The sequence below is a fragment of the Peromyscus leucopus genome, chromosome 4 (genome assembly GCF_004664715.2).
Source record: "Peromyscus leucopus breed LL Stock chromosome 4, UCI_PerLeu_2.1, whole genome shotgun sequence".
NCBI lineage: Eukaryota > Metazoa > Chordata > Mammalia > Rodentia > Cricetidae > Peromyscus > Peromyscus leucopus.
Window position 1 is genome coordinate 104838081 of NC_051066.1, and position 25184 is coordinate 104863264.

Below are 25184 nucleotides of genomic sequence, written 5' to 3' on the forward strand. Positions count from 1 at the left end.
GCTGCGTCGCCTCCCGCAGTGAGGACCCCCATTCTTCCCGCACTTCTACTTCCGGGGCCCAGGTCCCCCTCTCACGTGGGTTTTCCTTCCTCTGTTGACCTCTGAGACTCACATGCCTGAAAAGATCTTTCCCCCACCCCGACCTCAAGATGCTTTATTTAGATACAGAACCAAAAACGGAAAACAATTCCTTGTAGTTCTGAAGTCTTTGAACACATTTCCTAGTTGCTCTTGCTCGGTATGGTGGGGACCCAGGTCACCAGAGGTAGCCTCACCCTCCCTCTGGAACCTTTATGATCTGGACTCTGACTTGAAGATACAGCATTTCCGGTGGAAGGCCCTCGGTGTGGCTATTCTCTCCTTCTGGGCCGCCCATTCGGGGGCCTGATTACGACAGGCCTACAGCACAGCTCTGGGACAATTAGATTCTTTCCTCTTTCTCTTCCCATGTCCTTTCCTCAACTCCCTTTAGTTGTCCAGTCCCCTAGGTTTGTTATTTTGAGCTCAGATATTGCTTCCACAGAACCCCGGCTTCCTGATTCAGCTGGGAGGGGAGGGTATTGGGAATAGCCACTCCTCTCCTTGGTCCCACCCACAACCTGCCTTTCCTGGAAAGACTTGATACAGATGTCCAAGTTAGCTCTTACAGTAACAGGTAAATGGTCTAGACGCCATCCAGGAACAGATTGCTAACCCCTTCCTGACGTGAGTGGCTGAAGGTGAACTTGGGGTCATGGCTTGTGTTTTGAGTGTCCCCTTTTTTATTTGTAGGCTAGATTTTCCTGGCCTGTTGAGTCAGCGTACTCCAGGACATTTTTCACAGTCTGATTCCTCCAGTCCAAATACGTGCCTGAACTGTTACTTGGGCTTAGGCCAGCACTGAGGCCCCCCCCCCACACACACACACAGCTTCCTGGGCTTTGTGAAGCCCTTAGCTCCGGTTCTTGAATATGCAAGTTGAATATTAGTTTGCAAGGTACTCCAAAGGAACTTCTCAGGAGTCAGTTCTCTCTTTCCAAACTATGGGTCCTGGGGATTGAACTCAGGTCCTCAGGCTTGGCAGCAAGCACGTTTACACTCTGAACCATGTTGCTTGCTCCCAGTGCAGCTTTTATGTGTACTGTATAACTTTCTGTTTGTAAACAGAGTGCAGAGGTAGAAAGAAGGCAGTGGTAGCCAAAGCTGCCTGTTTTGTTTTGTTTTGTTTTGTTTTGTTTTGTTTTGTGACAAGCTCTTGAAGTGAGCCCATGCCGACCTCAAACTCATAATCCTCCTGCCTCAGCCTCCAGAGTGCTGGGATCACAGGCACACAGCACTGGGCCAGGTGGATCAGATATTCTCTAAGTGTTCCAGCTGGAGCAGAAGCAAAGCTAAGCTGACTGATAACAAACTAAGACAGATTTCTGTGTATCAGTGCTGGCCGGACCAGCCCAGGAGAAGGGGAAAAAAGAGCTAGTCACGTGTCCCTTGTCCCCTGACCTGAGCACAAAACTTGTGCCTGAGCAAATGTGGTGATGCTGTCGGTGACTGACCTTCCAGAACGGTGACTGAGGTGAGGGTAAGAGGTGGCTCAGTGATTAAGAGCACTGAGTTCAGTTCCCATCACTCGTGTTAGGGAACTTACAACCACCTGTAACCCCAGCTCCAGCTCCAGGGAGTTCAGCTCCAGGGAGTCGGATGCCTGTTTGGGCCCCTGTAGGCATCTGCGCACATGAGAGCACACCACACACACACACACACACACACACACACACACACACACACACACACACACACACGGAGAGAGAGGGGGGAGGAAGAGGGAGGAAGGGAGGGAGGGAGAGATCTAAAAAAAAAAAAAAAAAGAAAAGACGGCTCAGGCACCAGAAAGTTCTAAACTAGACAAGAGGAGGATACCAGGCCTCCGCTTTCACAGTGGTTGCAGTTGTAGGCAATTAGGTGATCATTAAAACCCGTGTGAAGTACCTGGAGACCATGCAAACTAGAATCAGGACCCAGTTTCAGAAGGTCATTTGGGATATAGAACAATTGCCCAGGACCCTGAAATCTATGGAACCCCTTTGTCATTGTGACTGCCAAAAACTCCTCAGATTTCCAAAATGTCTTGAAGGAAACTCCAAAGCCTTGGTTTAGAGTTCACCGAGGAACGCAAGACACCCGAGAGTGTTTGAGCAGGGACTCAAAGAGCTATAAAAGCAAGAGGAGATAGGCGTGCCCGAGCGCCCACGTGAGTGTGTTCGTGCTTGTGTGTGAGGGAATGAGAGAGAGAGTGTCAATGAATTCACACTGTAATAAGTACTAAAAAAAAATCTGAAACCAGCAGAGTGTTGGTTGGCGACCCATGGAAAACTGACATTGAGCTTTCTCAGGGCACCTCAGTCTGCAACTGATTAGACGAGATGCATGCTGGGATGGATAATCTGTTTTACTCAAAGGTTACCAAGTTAAATGTTCACAGCCTCCGAAAGATAGCCTTAGAGCAGCATCTAGACAACCTGGCACCGTGGCCTAGCCATGGTGACACATTAACCGTCTTAGCACGTAAGTGTATTGAAGGATCTTCTGCTTCTGTAACAGGGACTCAAAGACAGTCACTGCAAATTTCTCTCTGTGTTTTTCTTTGAAGCATAACCAGTGTGCAGCGCTCAGACAACGGGTCGTATTTCTGTAAGATGAGGGTGAACGACAAAGAAATCGTATCTGAGCCTATATACGTCGAAGTTCAAGGTGAGCCCAAACCCTGGATACCCTGCTGCCCAGGTGCTCTTTAGAGCCTGCATCGAAGTGTTTCCTGTGTGACACGCAGGGTGTGGCCTGCCTGTTTATAACTCTGTAAACTTTGTGGATCCACTAGTGTTGGAATTTTACAAGAGAATCCTCTTTTCAAAACTTTGGATAATGATGTGATAGATTCAGTTTCTCTCTCTCTCTCTCTCTCTCTCTCTCTCTCTCTCTCTCTCTCTCTCTCTCTCTGTGCGTGTGTGTGTGTGTGTGTGTGTGTGTGTGTGTGTGTGTGTGTGTGTGTATACATGTGCATGCCCAGGGCATTGCACATGCTAAGCATGTGTCCCACCTGAGTGTTGCTCTCCACCCCTGAGTTACCACTTTCCAAGATGCCCTTGGCAGCCCGGTCACCATTCATCACCACTCTTTTCTTCTGTCTCTATTATACTCTCTACATCCCGCTCCCACTAAAAGGCTTTTCTGGTGCCCATCCTCTTGTGAACGTGAACTTGATGCCCAGTAACACTGTAGAAAGCTTGAGAGGAGGAGGGGGTGGACAAAGCGGGGAGTCCGTGAATGGGTGAGTGTGGAGGGGAAGAGTCAAGGAAAAGCCCCTCAGATGAATATCCTAGGGACCTTGGCTTTCCCAGGCTAGACAGCTGGTGCCTGGGTTATGTGAGCACCAGTCAACAGGAGGGCAGGCCTACATTTGGAATTAATTTTGTAAAATACGATATTTAGAAGACAATTTACTTGTCAGGGTCCCATGAAAAATGCACAAGTTGGGAAAAGTCTCAATCTTGAAAGCTTTGAAACGGGAAAAAAGAATCCTATTATTCCATGTGGAACCAGATTTGTAAGACATGAGTTTATAAAACCCGTGGTTTAAGTGTCAAGGCCCGCCAGCTTGCCCTGCTAAAACTGGGTACACAGTCCAAACCAGTAATCATTGGCTTTCTCTGAAAATTTCCAGGCTCCCTTGTGGGTCAGATTTTGGAGTTTCAGTAGATTCAGAGATTATAACTATAGAACTGTGTTCAAGTGGGTGCCTCTTATAAACTCTTCAGTTTTACACAAACACATGAAATTGTGTGTGTGTGTGTGTGTGTGTGTGTGTGTGTGTGTGTGTGTGTATACTCACTCACAGTACTTAGAGCATTGAACCCAGGGCCTTATGCATGCCTTACAGCTGAACCTCGTAGACCCATAGTCGCAAGTGCACAGCTTTTAAAATCCATCTTCACCCATCTGAAAGTCACACACACCACAGAGTTCCCTCAAAACTTGGACACACCTGTCGTATAGCTTTGTTTTCACTCTGTTATTTTTTAGATTTTTTTTATGTATGTGTTTTTATGTGAATGTATGCTGTGTGTATGTGGGGTGCAGTGGATCTTGGAGGCTGGAATAGGATGCTGGATCCTCTTGTACTGGAGTTCCAGACAGTAGCAAGCTGCCTGATGTGGGTCCTGGGATGAACTTAGGTCCTCTGGAAGAGCAGTAAGTGCTCTTAACTGCTAGCCATCTCTCCAGCCTCATTCGGTTTGTTTTAATGAGAAATACTGCCAACCTGCCGACCAGTGCCAGGCCGTTGAGCAACACCTGATTTAAAAACTGGCTGTGTATTCCCTTCTGGCCAAAGCAGATGAATCACTACACACAGTCCCTAGAAAAAAGTGTCCTAGAAAGCTGGCTGGGGAAGACTGGTAGTCAAGACCTCCTGCACTCTTTCTTACTCTACTGGGAGGTGACAATTGGCTATTTCAGAGCCAAGGAAACCCCCATCCCTGTCTTCAAAGGTCCTGCTTCTGGTTAAGATGTACTCTGCTCCCATCTTTCTCTGCAGGACTTCCTTACTTTATTAAGCAGCCCGAGAGTTTGAATGTCACCAGAAACACAGCCTTCAACCTCACCTGCCAGGCTGTGGGTCCACCTGAGCCCATCAACATCTTCTGGGTCCAAAACAGCAGCCGTGTTAATGAAAAACCAGAAAGGTCCCCATCCGTCCTAACTGTACCTGGTAAGTCTGAGCATCATGCTCATGCATGTATTTATTTATTCATTCCCCCACCCCACCCCCAACAGCAGAAGGTGGTAAAACTTTGATGATGTTTGCTACAACCCAACAGTGGTCCATCAAGAAGAACAGAAACAGGTGTGGGAGTAATAGGGGGATTAAGTGTATTGGAAGGGAGGGGGGATGTACAGTTGCCTACCTGACCAGATCCAGCCTAGGCATCCAGAGCCCTGCTCACACCTCCGTGGCACCGTGGCAGGAATTAGCCCTGTGGAAACACTAAAGTAAAGACCTAATTGAGGTTGGATGCCAAGAAAGTGTATCGCTCACGGGGCACTGTGGCAGGAAGCTTGTGAGTCACTGAGGGTTTGCTGGTGAATTGACATTCCATGACCATCTTGATCTCCATCCAAACCAGAATGTCTTGGCTTTGTTCCTGCTCTTGGCTGGTTCCTGTCAGCAACGCTCCTGAAGCTTCCTGTGCCGCTAAAGCCAATGGGCTCCTCTGTTGCCCCTCCAATCGCTTCTTTGAGCTCCGTCTGACAATGTGGCCACACTCCATCCCTTCTTCCTTCCTCATGCATTCAGCAAATGTTCAGGAGGATCTGCTGTGTGCCCAAGGCAGTGCTAGGCTTGAGCTCTCGGTGGTAGACTTTTAAAAAGCACATGATCCTGGCTTTCTTCCCCTTTCATTGCATCTCCTTTGTGGCTGGGCCAGTTCTGAACATCGGGTGCCCAGCTCGGTCCTGGCCCAGCTTCTTTCCCTCCAAGACACACCCTCCTGGCTGAGTTCCTTGGCCAGCTTCAATGCCCTCTGTGGCATGACAGCCTGGAGCTTTACATCTCGGGCCCTACCCTCTCTGCTGAGCTGCCAGCCTCTGTGACCAGCCACAGCCTTGCCTTTTCTACTTGTTGCGTGTGTAGGCGGTTTAAAATGCAACTCTTGATTCCTCTCAGTCTTCTGCCCCAGAAGTCCTCTTACCAAATACTATCACGGAAAGAACACCCCTCTCTCTCCTCGTTTCTCACACTGAAAGCATCAGCACTTTGGTGAACTCTGTATCTACAGCACAGCACAATCTGCCTTTATCCATCTCTGCTTCGGGCACTGTGGTTCACATCACCATCAGGTCTTGCCAAAACCACTGCTGCTGGCCTGTAACCACATCTCTCTGCCCTCAACTGCAGCTCATGCCACCCATCTGTTGAAACCCCATCATGGGAAACAGTGGCTTCCCACTGATCTAGACTATCACCCAAAATCCTTCCTGGCCTTGCCCATCAGTCCTGCATGCTCTGGCCACTGCCCAGTTCTCTACCCTGCACCCAGTCCTCTATCTGTGCTCACTAAGCACCATTCACAATGAGTTGATTGCATTTCTTCAGACACATCGTATTTCTTCCTGCTCCGAACCTTTGCACCCTTCTGTGTACAGTGCTTTCCCATCTGCCTTTCCCCTACTACACACTCATATCATCACTTCTTAAGAGCTTCTCTTCACTCTTTGCTTGACTCCCAGTCATTTGTGTGCGTCCTTCATTGCACACATCAGGGCTTAACTTCTTTACTCCCAGTCTCCTTTCTTAGCATGTTCATTGAGAACCAGGACTTTGTATTTTTACGCACCGCTGCATGCCATCGTAAGTGGAATTTCAGTGATCTCTGGAGCTGAGGCAAGTGAATTCCGGTCCCAGGCATTGTCTCTGAGGCCCCTCTGTCACCCTTGACTGTGGGATAGGTGATACAGGGTTCTCTACCTTCATCTAAGTTTTCTTTGAGTTTCTCCAAGGAATAGATGAAACCTGAAGAACTTGAGTGTTCAAATCAATTTAAAGTAATACCCTCTCTGTGGGGTGATTGCATTAAAGTCCACTAACGAAACACTTTATTATTGCTATTATTTTGAGCTCTGGCTTCACGTAAGCCAGGCTGTCCTCAAACTTGCTGTACAGCCCAGGCTGTCCTCAAACTTGCTGTACAGCCCAGGCTGTCCTCAAACTTGCTGTATAGCCCAGGCTGTCCCTGCACTGCTGATCATCTACCTGCATTTACCGAGCAGGTGCTGTGATCACAAGCCTGACACCACACCCAGAAATACTAAGATTAATTTCGTAAAATATGGATATTATATATTTAATTTAAAATTCTCTTTACATCAGTTTGTGGGAGGCCTGTGTGTGTACATGTAGAGGTCGGAGGACAGCTTGTAGGTTTTCTCCTTCCACACCATGTAAGCTTTAGGGATTGGACTTAGGTCATCAGGCTTAGCAGCAGGTTCAAACCTGCCAAGCCATCCACTGACCTCAACACTTTATTTAATTTTTTTGTTGTTGTTTGAGACCAGGTTTCTCTGTGTAGCCATGGCTGTCCTGGAACTCTCTCTGTAGACCAGGCTGGCCTTGAACTCACAAAGACCCGCCTGCCTCTGCCTCCCAGGTCCTGGAATTAAAGGTGTGTGCCTCCATTCCTGGTAACATTTTATTTTTTAGTTGATAAAAATATTATATGCATTTGTAATGTAGATTATGGTGTTTTGATATATATGTGTGTGTGTGTGTGTGTTAAATCATCTGTATCTAATCGCTAAAAGGGGATTGAAGGAAAAGGTGGACATATTTTAAAGTTTGAAAATTCTAATCTCTTTCCAAAAAGATCTTGCCAATTTCTGGCCTTTCTGGTAAAGCACAAAGTCACATACCCCATGCCATGTGCATACAGCATTCACAGATTTTATTTGTTGCCAATTTTTGTTTTTTTTTTATGTGTGTCTGCATGTGCATAAGCAAGCATGTGGAGGGCACAGGTTGACATCAGATGCCTTTCTCAATCACTCTCTACCTTATTTTTTGAGAAGGGTCTCTCACTGAACCTGATGTCTGTGGATTTGGCTGGACCGCCTGGTCAGCAAACCTGGAGCTCCTCCTGTCTCTCTGCTGGCACTGAGACTCCAGTTATACACCACCTCTTCCGGCTTTTTTCTTTTACATAGGTGCCGGCGACTGAATCAAGTCCTCAGGCTTCTGCTCCCGGCACTTGATAACTGAGCTATCTACCCTTTCTTATTGGCCAGTTTGGCTATCAGAGTCTCTCACCTCTCATAATACAGTCGTCCCCCTCATCTGAGATTTCACTTTCTGTGGTCCAAAAATTCTATTTGGAAGAAAATTCCAGAAATAAGAGAAATATATTCCCATAATTTTTATTACAGTATATTTTGGGATTGTTCTATTTTATTAGTAGCTCACATTGTTGATCTTTTAGTGTACCTAGTTTATAAACTAAACTTTGTCAGAAGCATCTGTATCTAGGAAAATCACATATTTCTGGAGTCTGGCACTGAGATTTCAGGCCTACACTGGAAGTCTGGAACATACTCCCTGCAGACTATGTGTGTGTGGGTACCTTATCTGATTTACTCCTTTGGATTTCTGGGAGCAGGAACTAAAACTTTTTTGGTCATGTCTTCAGAGTCCAGAAGTGACAGGAGAGTGACCAGTGCCATATTACAAGAGCATCCCTTCAAAACTATAAGCATCTAATAACCTCACCTTCCATCAGGGACCAGAAAGCCAATGACAATGGGAAGTCTCTCTAACATTTTATAGATGACTTGGGTTTCACCAGCTCTTGTACAGTTTCCAGAGCAGAGACCGATGTGTCTGTAAATGAAGGACCCCTATTTAAGCTGCCAAGTCAGCATTTCCCACCTAGTTTCTAAATGACTATGGTATGCTACATTGCTCAAGCAATTCTGGTTGTGAAAGGTTGGAAGAGTGCGTTCTTACTTTTCTCTCTTTCTCTTTTCTTTTCAGTGAGAAAATGTTTTTTTCTAGGAGGGGTAGGGGATGCTCCTAGTTATGAAACTCTTGTACATGCTAACCATATACGGTATCATTGAGCAATGCTCCAACCCCTTGTTTTTAAACTTTTTCTAGGATCCATGTTGATTATATCACAATAACATGTCAGATTTACATGTAAGTCAATTTGACCAACTTAAAATTGTCTCAAAAATACAGCCATCCACCTGCTACCCTGGTTCTTCCTTGTGCAGGAGGGGACACTATAAGGTGCCTCACCATCTCAGAATCTTACAATATTTCTAAGACTCATTTAATTTTGTGTGTGTGTGTGTGTGCATGAGTATGTTGCCTGCATGCATATGTGTGTACCACGTGGGTGCCTAGTGCCCATGGAGGTCATAGAAGGGATCCGATAGCTTAGGACTGGAGTTACAGATGGCTGTGAGCCACTATGTGGATGCTGGGAGCTGAATCTGGATCCTCTGCAAGAGTCACTCGTGGTCTTAAACCCTGGTCCACATGTCTGGCTCCTCCTACAATATTTTGATATGTTTGATAGCGGATGCGGCCTAGCCAATGCCCAACAGTAGTAATACGTCCCAGTCAGAAGCCGGAAATCGACCCAAATGACTTCCTCTCCGCTGTCCAGCAGTCAGCCATCAAGTCTGCACAGTGTTCTCAAATGTCAGTCCAGCCCCCTTCCCCTGGGCTTTTCCACGGTGATGCCCTTACTTCGTATTTCCCTGGTTCCTTGCCAGCACTGTTACCCTTGCATCCTGTGACCCTGCATTCATGTCCCTCTGTCCTCTGCGCCCCCATCCCCACCCCCAGGCTGCCACCTACACAGTGAGTCCTTCTGGGCCTTGCCAGCTTCTCCTCAAAGGCAGAGCGTCTCTCTCCAGGCAGGACCTTCCCGTGCAAGCCGGTTGAAGCCTAGCATTTTACTGGTGATGTCCCCTATCTCTCAGGACTCCCCTTTGACCTTTGTCCTCCCACATCTGAAGCGGTGTCACCTACTCATGGGATCTCATGAGCCTCGGCAAGTCCACGAATGCAATGGGCCATCTTGCCTGGCTTCCCGCACGGGCCATTCTGTCCCAGCTGCTTCCTTCTTCTTGTCTTTCTGGTACACCCCATTCATCTTTTGACCACCCCCCCCCAGCCCTCTGCTCCTCCCTGAATGCCTTGCTCTGTATATTCACAGCCCCTCTAACATCTGTGCCTTTGCTTCGAGTTCAGCCACAACCATCTACTCATCAGGTCTCTAAGGGAGGCTATTATCCCAAATAATGGTTCTATGAGAATTATTAGCTAGTGTAGCCCTATCGCCTCCATGAATGGATGGATGAATGAACCACTGAACAAATGAATGTTTAACCTCAAGGACTGGGAAGTAGGAAGGTCATAAATTCAAGGTCATTCTTGAGTGTGTAGTGAGTTGGAGGTAGCTTGGGCTACATGAGATCCTGTCTTTAAAAAGTGAAATCTTGGACACTAACTTTTCCTATCATTCTACTAAGGAAGTGTCCAACAAGGAGGTGGTTTGCATGGCCCTGGTAGTTTGGACTGCTTTGAGTGAGCATGTTTGCTTCAGACAGGCTCTCCCTCAGGGCTGGCCTCATCTCTGTAGAAGATGGGGTTGCGGGGATATGGTTCCACTCCTGGCACTTTTCTCCTCTTGACACAATCCCTCCCCACCGAACTTGGTGATGTAAAAGCTGTCCTGTGTCAAACAGGAAGAAAGGCCCTGTGTCTGAGGCCGTTCTTCTGTGGGCACAAAGCCAGCCTCAAAGGTTGCATGGGGTCTGATTCCACTGAAATCACCTTCTCCAAGTGCAAAATTACCATGGTGGAAAACAGATCAGGTCTGTCCATCGCTTCTCTTAGGCTATGATGTTCCCATGAGGGAGTCCTTTTTCAGTGGTGGAACAATTTTGTGGGCACAAATCTGTACCTGTGATTAAAATTTCATAGCATTACACTATCCACCCACCCACCCCCGAGGGCAGGGAGGAGGACGTAAGGTTGATGCTAGTGACTAGCATTGTACCTAAGTCACCTTCTGGTTTTCGTCCTGGTGCTGTGACTGAATGAAATCTTTATCATGGAGAGGTGGTGGCAGGGAGGGTGCAGGAACTTGGCGCTATTTTTGCAACTTGTTGTGAATCTAAAATTATTTCGATCTGAATTTTTTTCCCTTTTAAAGAAGCAGTCGGAAGGTTCAGTGGTAGAGAGTTTGCCTACCACACAGAAGACCCGGTTTCTGCTTTCACACTGTAAAACAAACAAAGAAAATGCCCAGCACAGGGCTGAGGGTGTAACTCAGTAGGCAGAGTGCTTGTCTGGCACATATGAGACCCCAGGTTGACCTCCAGCATGGAAGAAACCAAGTATGGAGGTGCATGCCTGAACCCTAGCCTTTGTGATGCAGGGCAAGGGGATCAGACATTTAAAGTCATCATCAGCTATGTGATGAGTTCAAGACCATCCTGGGCCACTGAGACCCTGTCTCAAATCAGAAAATAAAATCCTAAGCACCAGAAATAACAAATGAATAAATGACTTTTATCTTGGGTGACTCCGAATAATGGAGCCTACAAAGAACTTTCCTGCCTGATGTTTATGGCAGAATGCATTGTAGGCAATTGAATATGGCCTCTGGCATCAGCATATAGGTTGATGACATCTTGTTATTCGTCCATGGACAACTTACACAACTTTTTAAATTTAATTTGACTTATTTGTGAGTATATGAGTTGTATATGTGCATGCAGTATCCATGGTGGCCAAAAGAGGGTGTTGGATCCCCTGTACTGAAGAGATGATTTGGCGGTTGAGAGTGCTTGTTGCTTTTGCAGAGGACTGGAGTTTGGTTCGGAGCACTGGTATCAGATGGCTCACAAACCACCTGTAACTCCTGAAATCCAAGAGATTCAATGTCTTCTTCTAGACTCCGTGGGCACCCACACACAGGTGGCATACACTCCAACAGACACGTACATGCAAATAAAAATAGAACTTTAAAAAAACACTAATTGTAAGTTTAACTGCATAACTAGCAGATAGCTAAACTAGCTTTTGTTTTCGTTAGCTGGATATAGTTACTAGTATTTATTGTGATAACCGTGACAGTGAGAATTTATACAAATGAGTTCCTCGTTCTTGTAGTGCTTGCCCTAAAGATTTGCTCTGACTCTCGTCCCATTTTTAATGCCTATTTTGTAATCGGGAATAAAGTTGGAACTATTCCAAAACTTGTTTAAAGTCTTCTCTACAGGGCAGCTGCAACAATCCTGCAGCAATCATCCAGTCCTCCTGGAGAGTTCCAGGCTTCCCATGCCTCTGTTTTTTTGTTTGTTTGTTTCAGTTTTTTTAGAGACAAGGTTTCTCTGTGTATATTCATGGCTGTCTCGGAATTCACTCTGTAGTTCAGGCTGGCCTCAAACTCATGGAGAGCCACCTGCTTCTGCCTCCAGAATGCTGGGATTAAAGGCGTGCACCACCACCACCACCACCACCACCACCACCACCACCACCGCCCTACCACCACCGCCCACTGCCGGTGCCTCTCTCATAAAAGCCTCTCACCTGTTTATTTGCTAGGGATTCCCCAGGCTGACCCGGAACAGCAAGGTCCATTCCCTCACCCTAGCTAGGTATTTCCCCTGAGGCCATTTTTCAAAGAGTCACCTGAAACACCCACCCCCACCCTCACCCTCACCCCTCCGCCCACCCCTCCACCCCCCACTGAAAATCAGAGCCTGCGTCTGTCCCACCCTCCCATACCATCCAGTCCTCTTGGTGTCCCTGGTACCTGTCACCTTCTGACACAGCCTTCAACTTCTCTGTCAGGTCCAATGCTTCATTTTGCTCTGGGGGAATGTGAACTCTAAGGGACAGGAATCTTGGTTTTTGTTCTTAAAGACATCCCAGGCTCCTGGCGGGGAAATGCCTGTTACATAGTGAGTACTCAGTATTTGTGAATGAATGAAACCAGGGCAGACTGAGTTCCAAGGTAATGAGCCATTTTACCCATGCGGTGTGTTCTGTGTGTTGTCTCTGGTAGAAAGACAGACACTGGGGGGGGGGGGGGGGGGGAGATGACAAAGCAGGATTGTTTGCTTCATTAAATTTCTGCGTTGCTTAATCCAGAGCTCAGAGACTCGGCCTGACTACGCTCCTGGAAGTTGCTTCCTCAGCAGCTGTGATTGCCCTTCCCTCAAGGGAACATCTTGTTCCTCAAAGTTCCTTAAAATATCTCAGGTCTGGGTCACAGACTGCCATTTCTCAAATGGGGTGGCGAGAGGGGGGAACAACAGGGGTGCAGACGCCGTCCTGGGGCTTGGGGAGGAGACTCACAGGAACCCAGGGCGAGAGGTCTCAGGCTCTGTGGAGCCTGCACCCTGAGCACTCAGGATCTGAGGGAGGAGGGAGGGCGGGGGTCTGAGACCCACTCATGCTTTTCTCCCAGGAAAACCACAAGGGTTTGGGCTATAAAACACCCAGCTCTATTCCAACCTGGTGGCTACTGTTCGTCCACTGGGGTAACCAAGCAAGGGAGTAGGAGCTGGCTTTTCCCACAGTCACTCTACATAGCCTGGCCGTATAAACAAGACGACTTGGGAAGTTAGTGCCACGAAACCAAAAACTTAAGGAAAAAGTTATACAGGGTGAGGGTGTGGTTCTGTGGTAGAGTACTTGCCTAGAGTGAGTGAGGCCTGGTTCTGTCCCTGGCCTACGGAGGGTGGAACACCTTCTGGGGTGGAGGCGGGGTACCTCTGGAGCTGTAAGTGCTGATCTAGTTTTGGAGAAAGTTGCCTTTGTTTGGATGGGTTTCCACGTCTGTCTGCTTTCGTCTCTCTGGCTTGTGGCCATCAAGCACCTGTCCATATGGAACAGTGCTGGAGCCCGACTCTGGAGTCCCAATTCGGTGTGGCTGCCTTGTGCTGTGGAGACATCCGCTACAAACTGTTTTTCTGACCTTGTGTACACTTTGAAAAAAAAATACAAAGAGGAAAAATGACTTCCTGCTTGATCTAAAATTAAGTCCCGTGGTGGCCAGCTTCACTTTAAACACTAGTCCGCTTTTGAGGATGGAACAGTGAGGTGGTTGTCCTCCTTCAAGGGAGCTACAATGAAATACTGGATTTCCAATGAAATATTGGATTGCTCAGCTTGGAAAGTGATATTTTGTAGTTCATGAGCCATGCATGTTTCCTAAAAGTTTTGTTAAGAATAATTGAAATCAAATGATAGGTACTAACCTGCAGACATCTGCTGTACCTAAAACAAATGAATTAATGAATGAATTAGTAGAACCCCTGTGTCTTCTGATGGAGCCCAAACTTAATTTTTCTAAATGAGAGCCAAGTATTGCCGGCTCTTGGGAGCTGGTAGGATGGGGAGACACCTCGGGGAGATCAGGAGGGTAAGAGGAATGTTGCAGCCTCACAGCCAGAGGCCTGGCTGTCACATGGGCAGTGGCAGAATGGACCCCACACTGTGCCTTGCTCCTCTTTCTGTGTGCATTCTCTTTCCTAAGATCAAAGCCGACGATGCCACACAGAGTTGTTTGTTTGTTTGTTTGTTGTTGTTTCCCACCTGCCTTTTGTCTCTAAGTTCTTCCTCCCTTTTCCAGAAGTTGGTGCCTCCGCCCACCTTCCCCCAGAGTCTCAGGGGGACATCAGCTTTCAAAGACTTTGGTGTCAGGGTCCCTTTAAGTCTTAAAGCCATTTTTCTACTAGTTATGCTTTTCTGGTTACCGAATTAGAAAGTACAATGGAAAAATTTTAAGACAGAGATGCCCTAGCCCATGTTCCACTGACCAGTAACCTGTGACATCATTGTATGACATCAGCCTCTGGAAAATTCCTTCATACATTCATGAGATAATGAGCATGAAAAGGAAAGCAACATCGTTATCATGAGAATAAGCCACTTTTGAGGGCAAGTGTCCCTGGGATCTCTACAAGTCTGGACCCGACTCTGGGAACGGCAGTTGTGGTACTTTGTCTCCGGGTTAAGGACTTTTTAGGCTACATGCACAAAGAATTCCAATTTGATCTGGCAAAGGAGATACATTGTTGGGGGGTGGGAGAAATGTAGCATGTCAACCATGCATGAAGTCTTGGGTGTCATCCTCATCACTGACAAAAGAAAAATGGAATTATTTATACTAATTAGTTGCATCCTGACTATAAGTACAATCAATCCAAAATGAAGCAAATCATAAGGTAATTTTTCAAAGATTTTCAAGCACACACGTGGATGCTGTTAGAATAGACTTCCTGGGAGAAGTAGAAAATCGTGGTGGAAAATTTCCACTCCTGGAGGAAGAGTGATTTCAGTGGCTGATGTCGATATCAAAATGTTGCAGGTGGGTCTGAGGATTAGGTATGCTCAAGGTCCTAGACTCTAACCAGCTCCCAAGCTCTCTACAACTGCATTTTATTCAGCTGTTTAAATCATGAAAACCTTTGCATTGTAGACATCAGAATTTCTGAGAGACTACACATACTTTACAAAATTAGGAGGAAGCAAATAGACGAGCTAAGGATGCCCCTCCCCCTCCTGTGGAGTGTTCATTCCCAAGCATCCTTTATAGATTCAAGTAAGGGGTGTGAGATCAAATCCTCGTTTTCAGAGAACTCATTATTTGCTCAGTCACCATATAAATCAGGAGCAGTTTCATCGTTCACCTGAGAGGAAGTGATCAAATACACAAAGACGTGGCTCCTGCCCGAAGCCAATGTGCTGGGTGCTTTAGAGTGTCAAGAAAATTGAATTAAGCAATCCACTTTAGAATTTCCCTCCAGCGTGAGGGAAATATTCCCCACCTCAGAAAAGTAAATATCTGTCACATTCTCGGTGTAATGTTTTACAAAGAAAGGGAAAGTCACCGTGAGAGTCACAGGACAGAAATGCAGGGTTGATTTTTCCACTGAGGGGCCAGGCCTAGTCAGGAAAACTCAGAAACCAGGGAGAGCCTTCCATCTGAGTGGAAAGTAACAGGAATTTACCTGCACTCTGTGTGTGTGTGTGTGTGTGTGTGTGTGTGTGTGTGTGTGTGTGTGTGTGTGTGTCTCTCTCGGGGTGGTGGTGGGGGATCAGAGTTGCTCTTTTTTTCCGTTACAACTTCTCCAAACACAATCCTCTGCCACATAATGACCACTTGGCTGCAGTCCTGACCCAGTCCTGGCCACATGGGTATCGATACTGGACAACTTTCCTAGGCTTAATGACTGCTGCTCTCCTGTAGACAGTTTTTTTTTTTTTCTCCCTTTCATTTCTCAAATTCAGTGCATTAGTGACAAGCTGAGAATTTTCAGATATCAGAATGGAAAATTCCCTGTGTAGTAGACCAAAGAAAACTAAATAAGTTTGTTGTTTGTTTGTAATTATGTATGTGTCTGTATGTGGGAGCGCAAGTGAGCCAAATGCCCAAAGAGGCTATAGAATCCTCTAGAAGTTGCAGAAAATTGTGAGCTATCTGACGTGGGAACCAAACCGTGATCCTCTGTGAGAGTAGTATATGCTCTACCCACTGAGACATCTCTCCAGCATCCAAAATACGCTTTCTAGGTAAGAGCAAGTTGTGGCCTGTTTGTAAAAAAATGTGTCTATTTTCAATTTATAATAATACTGCCTTTGTGTCCTAGAGATATAGAAGTTTCCAGACCAACTGCATAATGCATATAGGTTTGTTTATGTGTTTGTTTAAAAAAAAAACTTTTAAATTTTAAAATAGTTTTAGATTTTGCAGTAAAACTGTGGAAATAGTGCTGGGGGAGTGGTCAGCAGATGAAGCACCAACCTGAGTTCCCCACTCCCAGAACCCCCAGAAAAGGCTGAATTCAACGGCAAGGCACACATATGTAATCCCAGCACTCCTAGGATGAGACGAGACACAAAGATAGGGAATTGCCTGAAATTCATGAACCAGCTAGCCAGGAGGGGGCTGCACAGTGGCAGAAACAAGAGAAACTCTGTTTCAACAAGGTGCATCAACTCCTAAAACTTGTTCTCGAACCTCCATACATGCGCCATGACATGCACGCACTTGCACACATATACACAGTAAAAACAACAACAACAACAACAACAAACTTAAAGGAATCTGTTAAGATAGAACAAAGAATCTGAATACACCCCATCTGCACATCCCTGTTATTAACATCCTGCATTTGTGTGATAAATTGGTTACCACTGATGTCTCAATTCTGATACATTTTTATTAGCTAACATTCAGATTTTCTTAGATTTTAATGCCTGTCCCTTTTCTGTCCCAGAATCCTATCCAGGATGTCACACTCCGCTCCACTGAGTCATCTGTGTCTGTCTGATCAGGCACCTCATGGTCCTTGTTTTCCTTGGCCTGGGTGGTTTTGAGGACTGCTGGTCAGGTGTTTTGTAGACCGTCCCATGGGCCTGCCTGATACTTTTCATATGGTCAGAACAAGCTTTTGTGTTTCAAGAGGAATGTCACAGAATCGAAGTCGTTATTTCCATTATCCCAGGGTACATTCTGTCAACATGACCAGTCACTGCAGGTGTGAACCTTGACCAGCCTGGCAGGGATGGGCGTGGTCAGGTTCTCCATCCTGAGGCTGCCCTCCTTCTCACCTTTCCAAGCCATGCTCCGCCTGCTTCCTCAAGGAAGGAGAATCTACTTAGACCATTGGAGGTTGTCTTTGTGGGAAACTTGCCTGTTACCTTCCATTTATTTAATCTGCCCTTTTTATCAATACACACCACTTGAAACTTTATTGCATACCATGGGTTGTAATTCACCGCCGCATTATTTTCTTGCTCTGACTGCTCCAGCCTTGGCCCTTGGAAACTCTTTTCCTTGCTTCCTGCGTCTCTGTGATGAGCCCCATCACAGCTCCTATGTGCTTGTGTGTTGTTTGCTGTGTCTGTGCCTAAACTCTGGCTGGATGTGGTGGGGCACACCTTTAATCCCAGCACTCAGGAGACAGGGGCAGGTGGATCTCTGTGAGTGCAAGCTGGTCTACAGAGTTCAGGCTGGTCTACAGAATGAGTTCCAGGACAGCCAGAACTACATAGAGAGACCATGACTTAACCCGTCCCCCCCACAAAAAAAAAAAAAGAAAAAAAGACAGAAGTCTGAATGACATTACCTCGGCATTCAGAGATTGAATGAATGAAGCAGCTGTCTCTGGGTCCAGGGCTGCCCTGCTCTGGGTACCTGTAGTTTCTTCTCAGGTTTGTCTTTCTATAGCTAGCACAATTTTTAGATGAATATTGTATTTTAGGCTAGAAGCTATGACCCAAGAAATAAAAGCTGGCAAAGCCACAGATTTCCAGCCCAGGGCAATCTGTTTCTCTGCTTCGAATCTCACGAGTGTCCTTCTGTCCCAGGTCTGACAGAGACAGCAGTCTTCAGCTGTGAGGCCCACAATGACAAAGGGCTGACGGTGTCCAAGGGTGTGCAGATCAACATCAAAGGTGAGCAGGAAGGTCGGGGGCTCTCCACCACCCCTGGGGGTCTGGGGTACCCACTGACTTCTTTGTAACAGTGGACAGGTCCCTTCTCCTTGGTATCAGTGCTGTTTTGGAAGAAGAAAACAGGGGTGATCATAAAGCCTACCTGTTTGAGGCTTGATGACTTAGTACAAGTAAAACAGTTACAGCAGTGCTTGTCGCATAAGTCACTGCCAGGCGTTAGCTAGTGTCGTCCTGCTGAGCGCAGGGGAGAATAAGCTGGAAAACTGCTTCTGTCTTCACTTTTCCCATTTTCACCTTATGCTTGTCCTCGTTAACCCTTGAGGAGCCCAGAGATGGGCTGCCCAGGGACCCTGATATGAAGACTGGGTCAGCTGAACCTGATCCAAGTCTTACAAGAGGGAGCCTTAGAACGGGGAGCTGAGAGCGAAGAAGAGGGGTGCCCATCTGTCTCCTCCTCTCCCTTCCTCTCCATCTTACCTCCCATGAGAGCTAGATGGGAGCTCCCTGGGCAGCTGATTGACAGCAGCAGCGTCAAAGTAAAGACATGGCAGTTCATCACCTTGTCCTTCTTCCTCTGTGTAGTAAGTAGCAGGGATTTAAACCCAAAACTTGGAAGGAAAGGAAAACCTACAAGCAAATTCTGCCTTATCTTTATATCATCATTCTTGCTCACAGAAACACAAGCACATTTTATGTGTTACTGTCTGATCTTTAGATAGTGGAGAATAAATATTGGGTTCTGATTTTGAGATAGTGAAGAGTAAATATTGGGTTCATGGTTCTTTTCTCTTATCCTTGGGAAATCAAAGAAACACAAGGGAAAGGTGGAATATGTTGACTGATAAGTTAAAGGTTGGGTGTGCAGAGAAGGGAATTTAAAACTACGGAAGGAGTTATAGTCCTAAAAGATTCTGATTTCAGTTTCAGTAAATCAACTGGGTGAAGGATATGAAATGGCGTTTTGTAAGAGTTCATTGCAAAAAAAAAAGTCAAACTAAAAGTGACTCCTAGAGGAAGTGTATAACTTCCTTCCTCTCTACAAATTCCGCTATTACAGTTTCCAAAGGCATGTTGGGAATCTCAGAAATCCTCCAGTGGGTGTAGACTTGGAAAGACCTTTTACTAAGGTTTAAACTTCTTAGAGTTTAAACATGTATAAAATGGGAAGCATGAAAATGTATGCTTCAGGCAGAATCTCACCCAAAATTTCTTTAAAAATTCAATCCTGTTTCCAAGGCTTGTGGGATTTCTATGTGTTCATTTTAAGACAAGATGACCTTGAACTTCTGGTCCATCTGCCTTGTTCCCCCCAGCACTGAGGCCAAACTTGTGTGTTTCTGACTTCCATTTATGTTAAAACTTAGGTCAGTACAACCAAGACCACCTTGGTCTAAATCAGTGGTTCTCAGCCTTTCTAACTCTGTGACCCTTTAATACAGTTCCTCATGTTGTGGTGACCCCCAACGTAAAATTATTTTCATTGTTATCTCATAACTGTTATTTTGCTACTGTTATGAATCATAATGTAAATAACTGTGTTTTCCGATGGTCTTAGATGAGCTCTGTGAAAGGGTTGTTTGACCCCCAAAGGGGTTGGGACCCATGAATCATAATGTAAATATCTGTGTTTCCGATGGTCTTAGATGACCCCTGTGAAAGGGTCATTTGACCCCCAACGGGTTAGGACCCACAGGTCGAGAGAACCGCTGGTTTGATGCCTGTGGCCCCTGGGGTTTACCATTGTTTTTTGGTTTTTTTTTTGTTGTTGTTTTTGTTTTTTTTTTTTTTTTTTTTTTTTTTTTTTTTTTTTTTTTTTTTTTTGTTTTTCAAGACAGGGTTTCTCTGTGTAGCTTTGTGCCTTTCCTGGATCTCGCTCAGTAGACCAGGCTGGCCTCGAACTCACAGAGATCCGCCTGCCTCTGCCTCCTGAGTGCTGGGATTAAAAGCGTATGCCACCACCGCCCATGGAGTCTACCATTGTGATTGTATGTGTGTGTCTTTGTTTTTCCATAGCAATTCCCTCCCCACCTACTGAAGTCCACATTCTCAGCAGCACAGCACACAGCATCCTGGTCTCCTGGATCCCCGGTTTTGACGGATACTCCCCACTTCAGAACTGCAGCATTCAGGTAAATCTCCAGAACAGAGAGGGAAGGGGTTGTGTGGTGCTGTGTGATGCTCTCTGGCCGTCCTTCCTCCTCCCCAGGGTAGGCATGGAAGGTATTTCTCCACTTCTGTTCAGAACCCCTTCCATCCCTCTACTCAGTGCCAACCATCACAGGCTGTTTCTGATGCTCTGGCCACAATGCTGCTTTATGGCCCAGGCCCACCCAGAGAGAAACATGTCTCCAAGGACAAAGGCCATGAGGTCAGGGATATTATTTGTTATAAATTACGAAGATTCATATAAATTACAAAAATTCCCCTTGAGTGAGAGCTGGTTTGTGACCAAGGATCCAGGAGGCTACCCACCTCCCAGTATGGCACTTCCTCCCCTGGTGCTATGAGGGACAGGCACCAGCCCAAGGTGGGTCACGTGTGCTGATAAATGAAACCTCTTAGCCACTGTCTCTTGGGGAAATGGGGGGATTGCTGGCCCTGTAGAATCTTCCGCCCTTTTTAACTGTACCTAAAGCTACTAGGAAACAGGGCCGGGAGAAAGAGGGGTGAGTCACCCTAAATGGTACCTTGTCGTGATATAAGCTGTGCTCCTGAGTGCTCCTTTCCGGAAAACAGAAGCGGGCAAGAGCACTATTACTACCGAGTCCTCACTGGAGCCAAGGCATTCATTCTGTGGACATGTATTTCTTGCTTAAAACACACTAGCACTGTGGGCTGGGCACACTCACCTGTCTGTGAGTGACAGGACCAGAATTCGGGCCCCTGAAGATCAGAGCTAGAGCTACTAACTCCACAGTCAGATCAGACACAGTGTGTAGGAGCTAGTCACCAGTCACCTGGGGACTGTCTGCTGCAGGATGAGTGCATTCTGCCTTGGGGACAGAGTTATCCTTAGTTTCCTGAATCTCTGGTTTTCTCATTAAAACCTCGTTAACCAGGCCAGCGAGATGCCACACAAACCTGGCAGCCTGAGTTTGATCCCTGGAATCCACAGGAGAAGGAAAGAACTGAGTCCTAAAAATTGTCTTCTGACCTCCACTTGTGTATCACGGCACAAATGTCCTTCCCCCTTGATAATAATATTAATAATAAATAATTAAATTTTAAAAAGACAAACACATTAAGCTAACATAGGTTCGTTATTCCAACTCAGTTTGAAGACGTGACTTCCAGAGAACTTTGTGTTGATAACTAGATGTTTTTCATACCAACTGGAATTAATTGCCCTTGGTGCCTCCTACTCTTATCTGACAGCTGTTCCTTCTCTGAAAAATAAAAACATGCATTATCTCTAACATGTGTCTGTCTTCCCCCCACCGTTCCCAGCCTTGTTTAATTCCTGCCCAGCTGTATTTGTAAATCTCCCAAGCACTGTAAGTGCTAGCCCTTCTTGTGTCTACAATCTCTCATCAGGAAATCCTCCCAATTGACTGCTTAATGAATGCTTTAAAGACAGAGTCAGCCTCGAGTAGTCTGCACTGGCCTTCCACTCACTATCACCACAAATAACCATGAACTCTTGCTCTTCCTGTTTCTTGCCTCCAAAGGGCATTACAGGCATATGCCATCATGCCTAGTTGAGAGAAATTTAATATAGGCATTCATGCTGCGTATCTGTGCTATCCATTTCCCTATAAATATGGCTTTAGCTGTATCCCATGAGATTTTTGTTTTACGATGTTTTCATTCATCTCAATGGTTTCTTGCTTGTTTTTGTTTTTTCTTTTTCCTTATGATTTTTTTGTTTTCCTGACTATTTAAATCCCATGCTTTTAATTTTTTATTATTCTTTTATGTATGTGTGGTGTACAGACATGTATGTCATGCATGTGTGGAGGCTGTCTGATGTCCTGCCCTATTGCTCCCCACCGATTCTTTTGAGACAGCGTCTCTCACTGAAACCTGGAGCAAGGCTGGCAGTCAGCAAGCCCCAGAGATCTTCCTGCCTCTGCTCCCACAGCCCTGGGGCGACAAGAGTCTGTATGTGCAGTCGCAGTCAGCTTTTTATGTGGGTACTGCTGATGTGAACTTGGGTTTCCAAGCCTGCGCGGCAAGTGTTCTTACCCACTGAACCATCTCCTTCCTCAGCCTCCTTGTTTATTTCTAATGTCCCATTAGAAACTGCTTAGACTGGTTTCAGTCATTTAAAATCTATTAAGGCTTGTTTAATGACTTAATGTCCTGTCCTGGAGACTGCCAAGGACTAGAGATGATGTAAACCAGCTGGCAGGAATGTTCTGTGTGTTACAGTTTCGCCCAGTTGGTCAATTGTCTTTGTCTTGTATCCCTGTTGGTCTTCTGTCTAATGTTTCTGTCCGTAACTGTGAGTGAGAATTAGGGTCTCAACTCTTATTTTTTAAACTTTTCTCCCTTTAATTCTATTGGGTTTTTGTTTTGTTTTGTTTTGTTTTAGTTTTAGTTTTTCGAGACAGGGTTTCTCTGTGTAGCTTTGTTTCTTTCCTAGAACTCACTCTGTAGACCAGGCTGGCCTCGAACTCACAGAGATCCGCCTGCCTCTGCCTCCCGAGTGCTGGGATTAAAGGCGTGCGCTACCACCGCCCACCCGGCAATTCTATCAGTTTTGCTCTGTGTGAGTTCAGAGCTCCATTGTAGAGTACAGTGAGGGGATGGGTGTTGACATTTATTCTTACAGACATAGCTGAAGTAACAGATAGCCTTCTAAAAGGCTGCAAGTTCAAGTTGCTAAACTGAGGAGCCAGAGAGGGTATGGCATAGCTTCCCTCATGAGAGTGGTGAACATCAGGGAGACGCTGAGAGAGAATGGCTACTCCTACCACCACTTTGAGAGAGGGAGCCTCAGGGTAGATGTAAGGTGGGGTGAGATGGCCGGTGTCTGAAAGCACCCGGGGAACTCTGGGAGGTGAAGATTCACCAGCTTAGCCCATTCTCTCTGATTGTGCTGTGGCTTTGCATAGTCATGGTCTATATGAAAAAGCATCCCAGGGCAGACAAATGGCAGGCTCCTCCCACCCACCTTGGACCGTGTGATGTCAGATGTGGTCATTCTGCACTCAAACCGCCAGCTAGCTCAGCCTCCTTCCACTCTTTCCCTCTCCCATCTCTGGTGGGATTTGTTAAACGAGCAAATGGCATTGGGAAGCCAGTTAAACGATGCAAGCAATCTCCTTATTTACCTGTATTAAAACCTGGTTTGTATTTGTCTGAACTTCACACTCAATACAGTACCCTTTGTTTCCTCTAGAAGGCCTGCAGGGAGCCTAGGGTTGTATGTGGTGTGTGCCCTTCCTGAAGGGACCAAATGGGCTGTAGTCCATCACCATTTTAAACTCTGACTCAGTAACAATGAATGTTTTGGATGGATTTGGACTGCACACTATCGGGACACACCCGTTCATGTCCTCTGATCCTGACTGGTTTCTTTCTCCCCCCCATTTTTGGGACACACGCTCCATTTCTATCTTTAACTGCTTCACATGCTTCTTGCCATTTTATACCCTCTTTCCTCCCCAGAGTCCGCAGAGGAGGACCATTTTAGAAAGTCTCTGTTTTCCCAAGAACCTGCCTGCAAATAGGGTTCCGGAAATGGGATTGGGGCCGGGAGCCAAAGGGCTCCTCCACCTTAGTTTTAGTGGTTGGTCACCAGGAAGTCAGCGCATAGTTGAATATGAAAGAACAAAAAGTAATTTCTGCCAAAAAGCCACCCCCAAGATAAGCACATGGTCCCTGTTCCTTGAACAGTGGTGGCTTCTCAGGTCAGCTGGTACCTTCTTGTCACCCATGAGGTCTGAGTCAGAGGTGGAACTCGGCCTCCATGCCACCCTCATGGTATCCACCAGGGGATTCCAAAATATTCCAAAATGTCTATTTATGGTCCTGGTGCTAAACTGCAAGCGCACCTATCCTGACATAACAACACTACATCCCTGGCCTTAATTGTACCTCCATTATTAAGGGAAATTCTACTTTTTGGATTAAAGATTTTTTTTCCCCAAAAAAATTGCTTTTGGTTGCTTCTGTTTTACCCACTACTGTTCTGTCTTTTTATTAATTTTATACATACATGTACCAGAGAAACCACTTCCAAACTCCCCCATAACCCCATTCCCAAACAGGAAGTATGCATAAGGGGACAGGGGAAAGTATGGCCAAGGACTAGATTTGAACTGAGAATCCTGTTCTCTTGTTCTGTGAACATAGATCTAAAGGGCAGTGTGGAGGAGATTGTGGAGTTTGGAGGAGGTAAAGACAAGGAGATAAACATTTTAAGGAGATTAGAGAAAGGTGTGCTGGATGAGATAGAAATCGTCCTTTCCTGTGTTTCCCAGCTTCTCCCAAAACATATGCCAATTGTGTGAGCTCTTAAGGTTGAGTTTCTGTTAGAGTGGAGAGAAATAAGTGTGAAGGACCACTCAGCATTACTAAAGCCAAGTAAAGGACCACTCAGCATTACTAAAGCCAAGTAAAGGACCACTCGACATTACTAAAGCCAACTCAAGGCAACTTTACAAAATGAGAAGGACAGAGTATTGCAGGGGCGTGGTGGCTGCCAATCCCAGTGTGCTAGAAACCCAGTTACTTGGAGACTGGGAAGAGGGAATGAATGTACGTTTGTGGACAGCCTGGGCTACTTATCAAGACTCTCAAAACAGAAGCTTTAAGGAGACTCAGGTGTATGTAGCTTGGTGGCAGGCAGTTGCCTAGCATGTGTGTAGGCCTGCAGTTCAGTCCCCATCTCTGCCTGATGATGACAGATCACAGGCCTTTGAGAAGAAGTGAAGCCAACAGTCACACGCTAGCTTTGCCAGCGTGGCACGCCAAGGCAGGTGTGGTGTGGAAACAAGAGTGTCTAGGAACAGGTTATGGCCCCATGGGGAGGCTCCTGAGGCCATGTTTGTAGAAGATGTGTATTCCTCCATAAAACAGCCTGAGAATGAGTGTAGACACAGAACCAGGAAGCTGGAAGAGCAATATCTAGAGTGCAATAAGCTCGTGGAACTCAGCCTCGCCCAGAAGAAAAGGAGTGTGGCCATTCAAGGGTGACAGGATCTTCCTGCAAGATAGCCTGCGC

General features: G+C 46.2%; 1 protein-coding gene across 1 annotated transcript in view; it reads left to right on the forward strand.

Annotated features, from left to right (window-relative positions):
* The window catches only part of Mertk (MER proto-oncogene, tyrosine kinase), a 108686-nt gene that overhangs the window by 32624 nt on the left and 50878 nt on the right, over nt 1–25184 (forward strand). Inside the window, exons 3-6 of the mRNA XM_028893379.2 lie at nt 2627–2727; nt 4571–4744; nt 17927–18013; nt 20027–20142. Of these exons, the coding sequence (XP_028749212.1) occupies nt 2627–2727; nt 4571–4744; nt 17927–18013; nt 20027–20142 (478 nt within the window). The remainder of the gene's footprint in view (nt 1–2626; nt 2728–4570; nt 4745–17926; nt 18014–20026; nt 20143–25184) is intronic.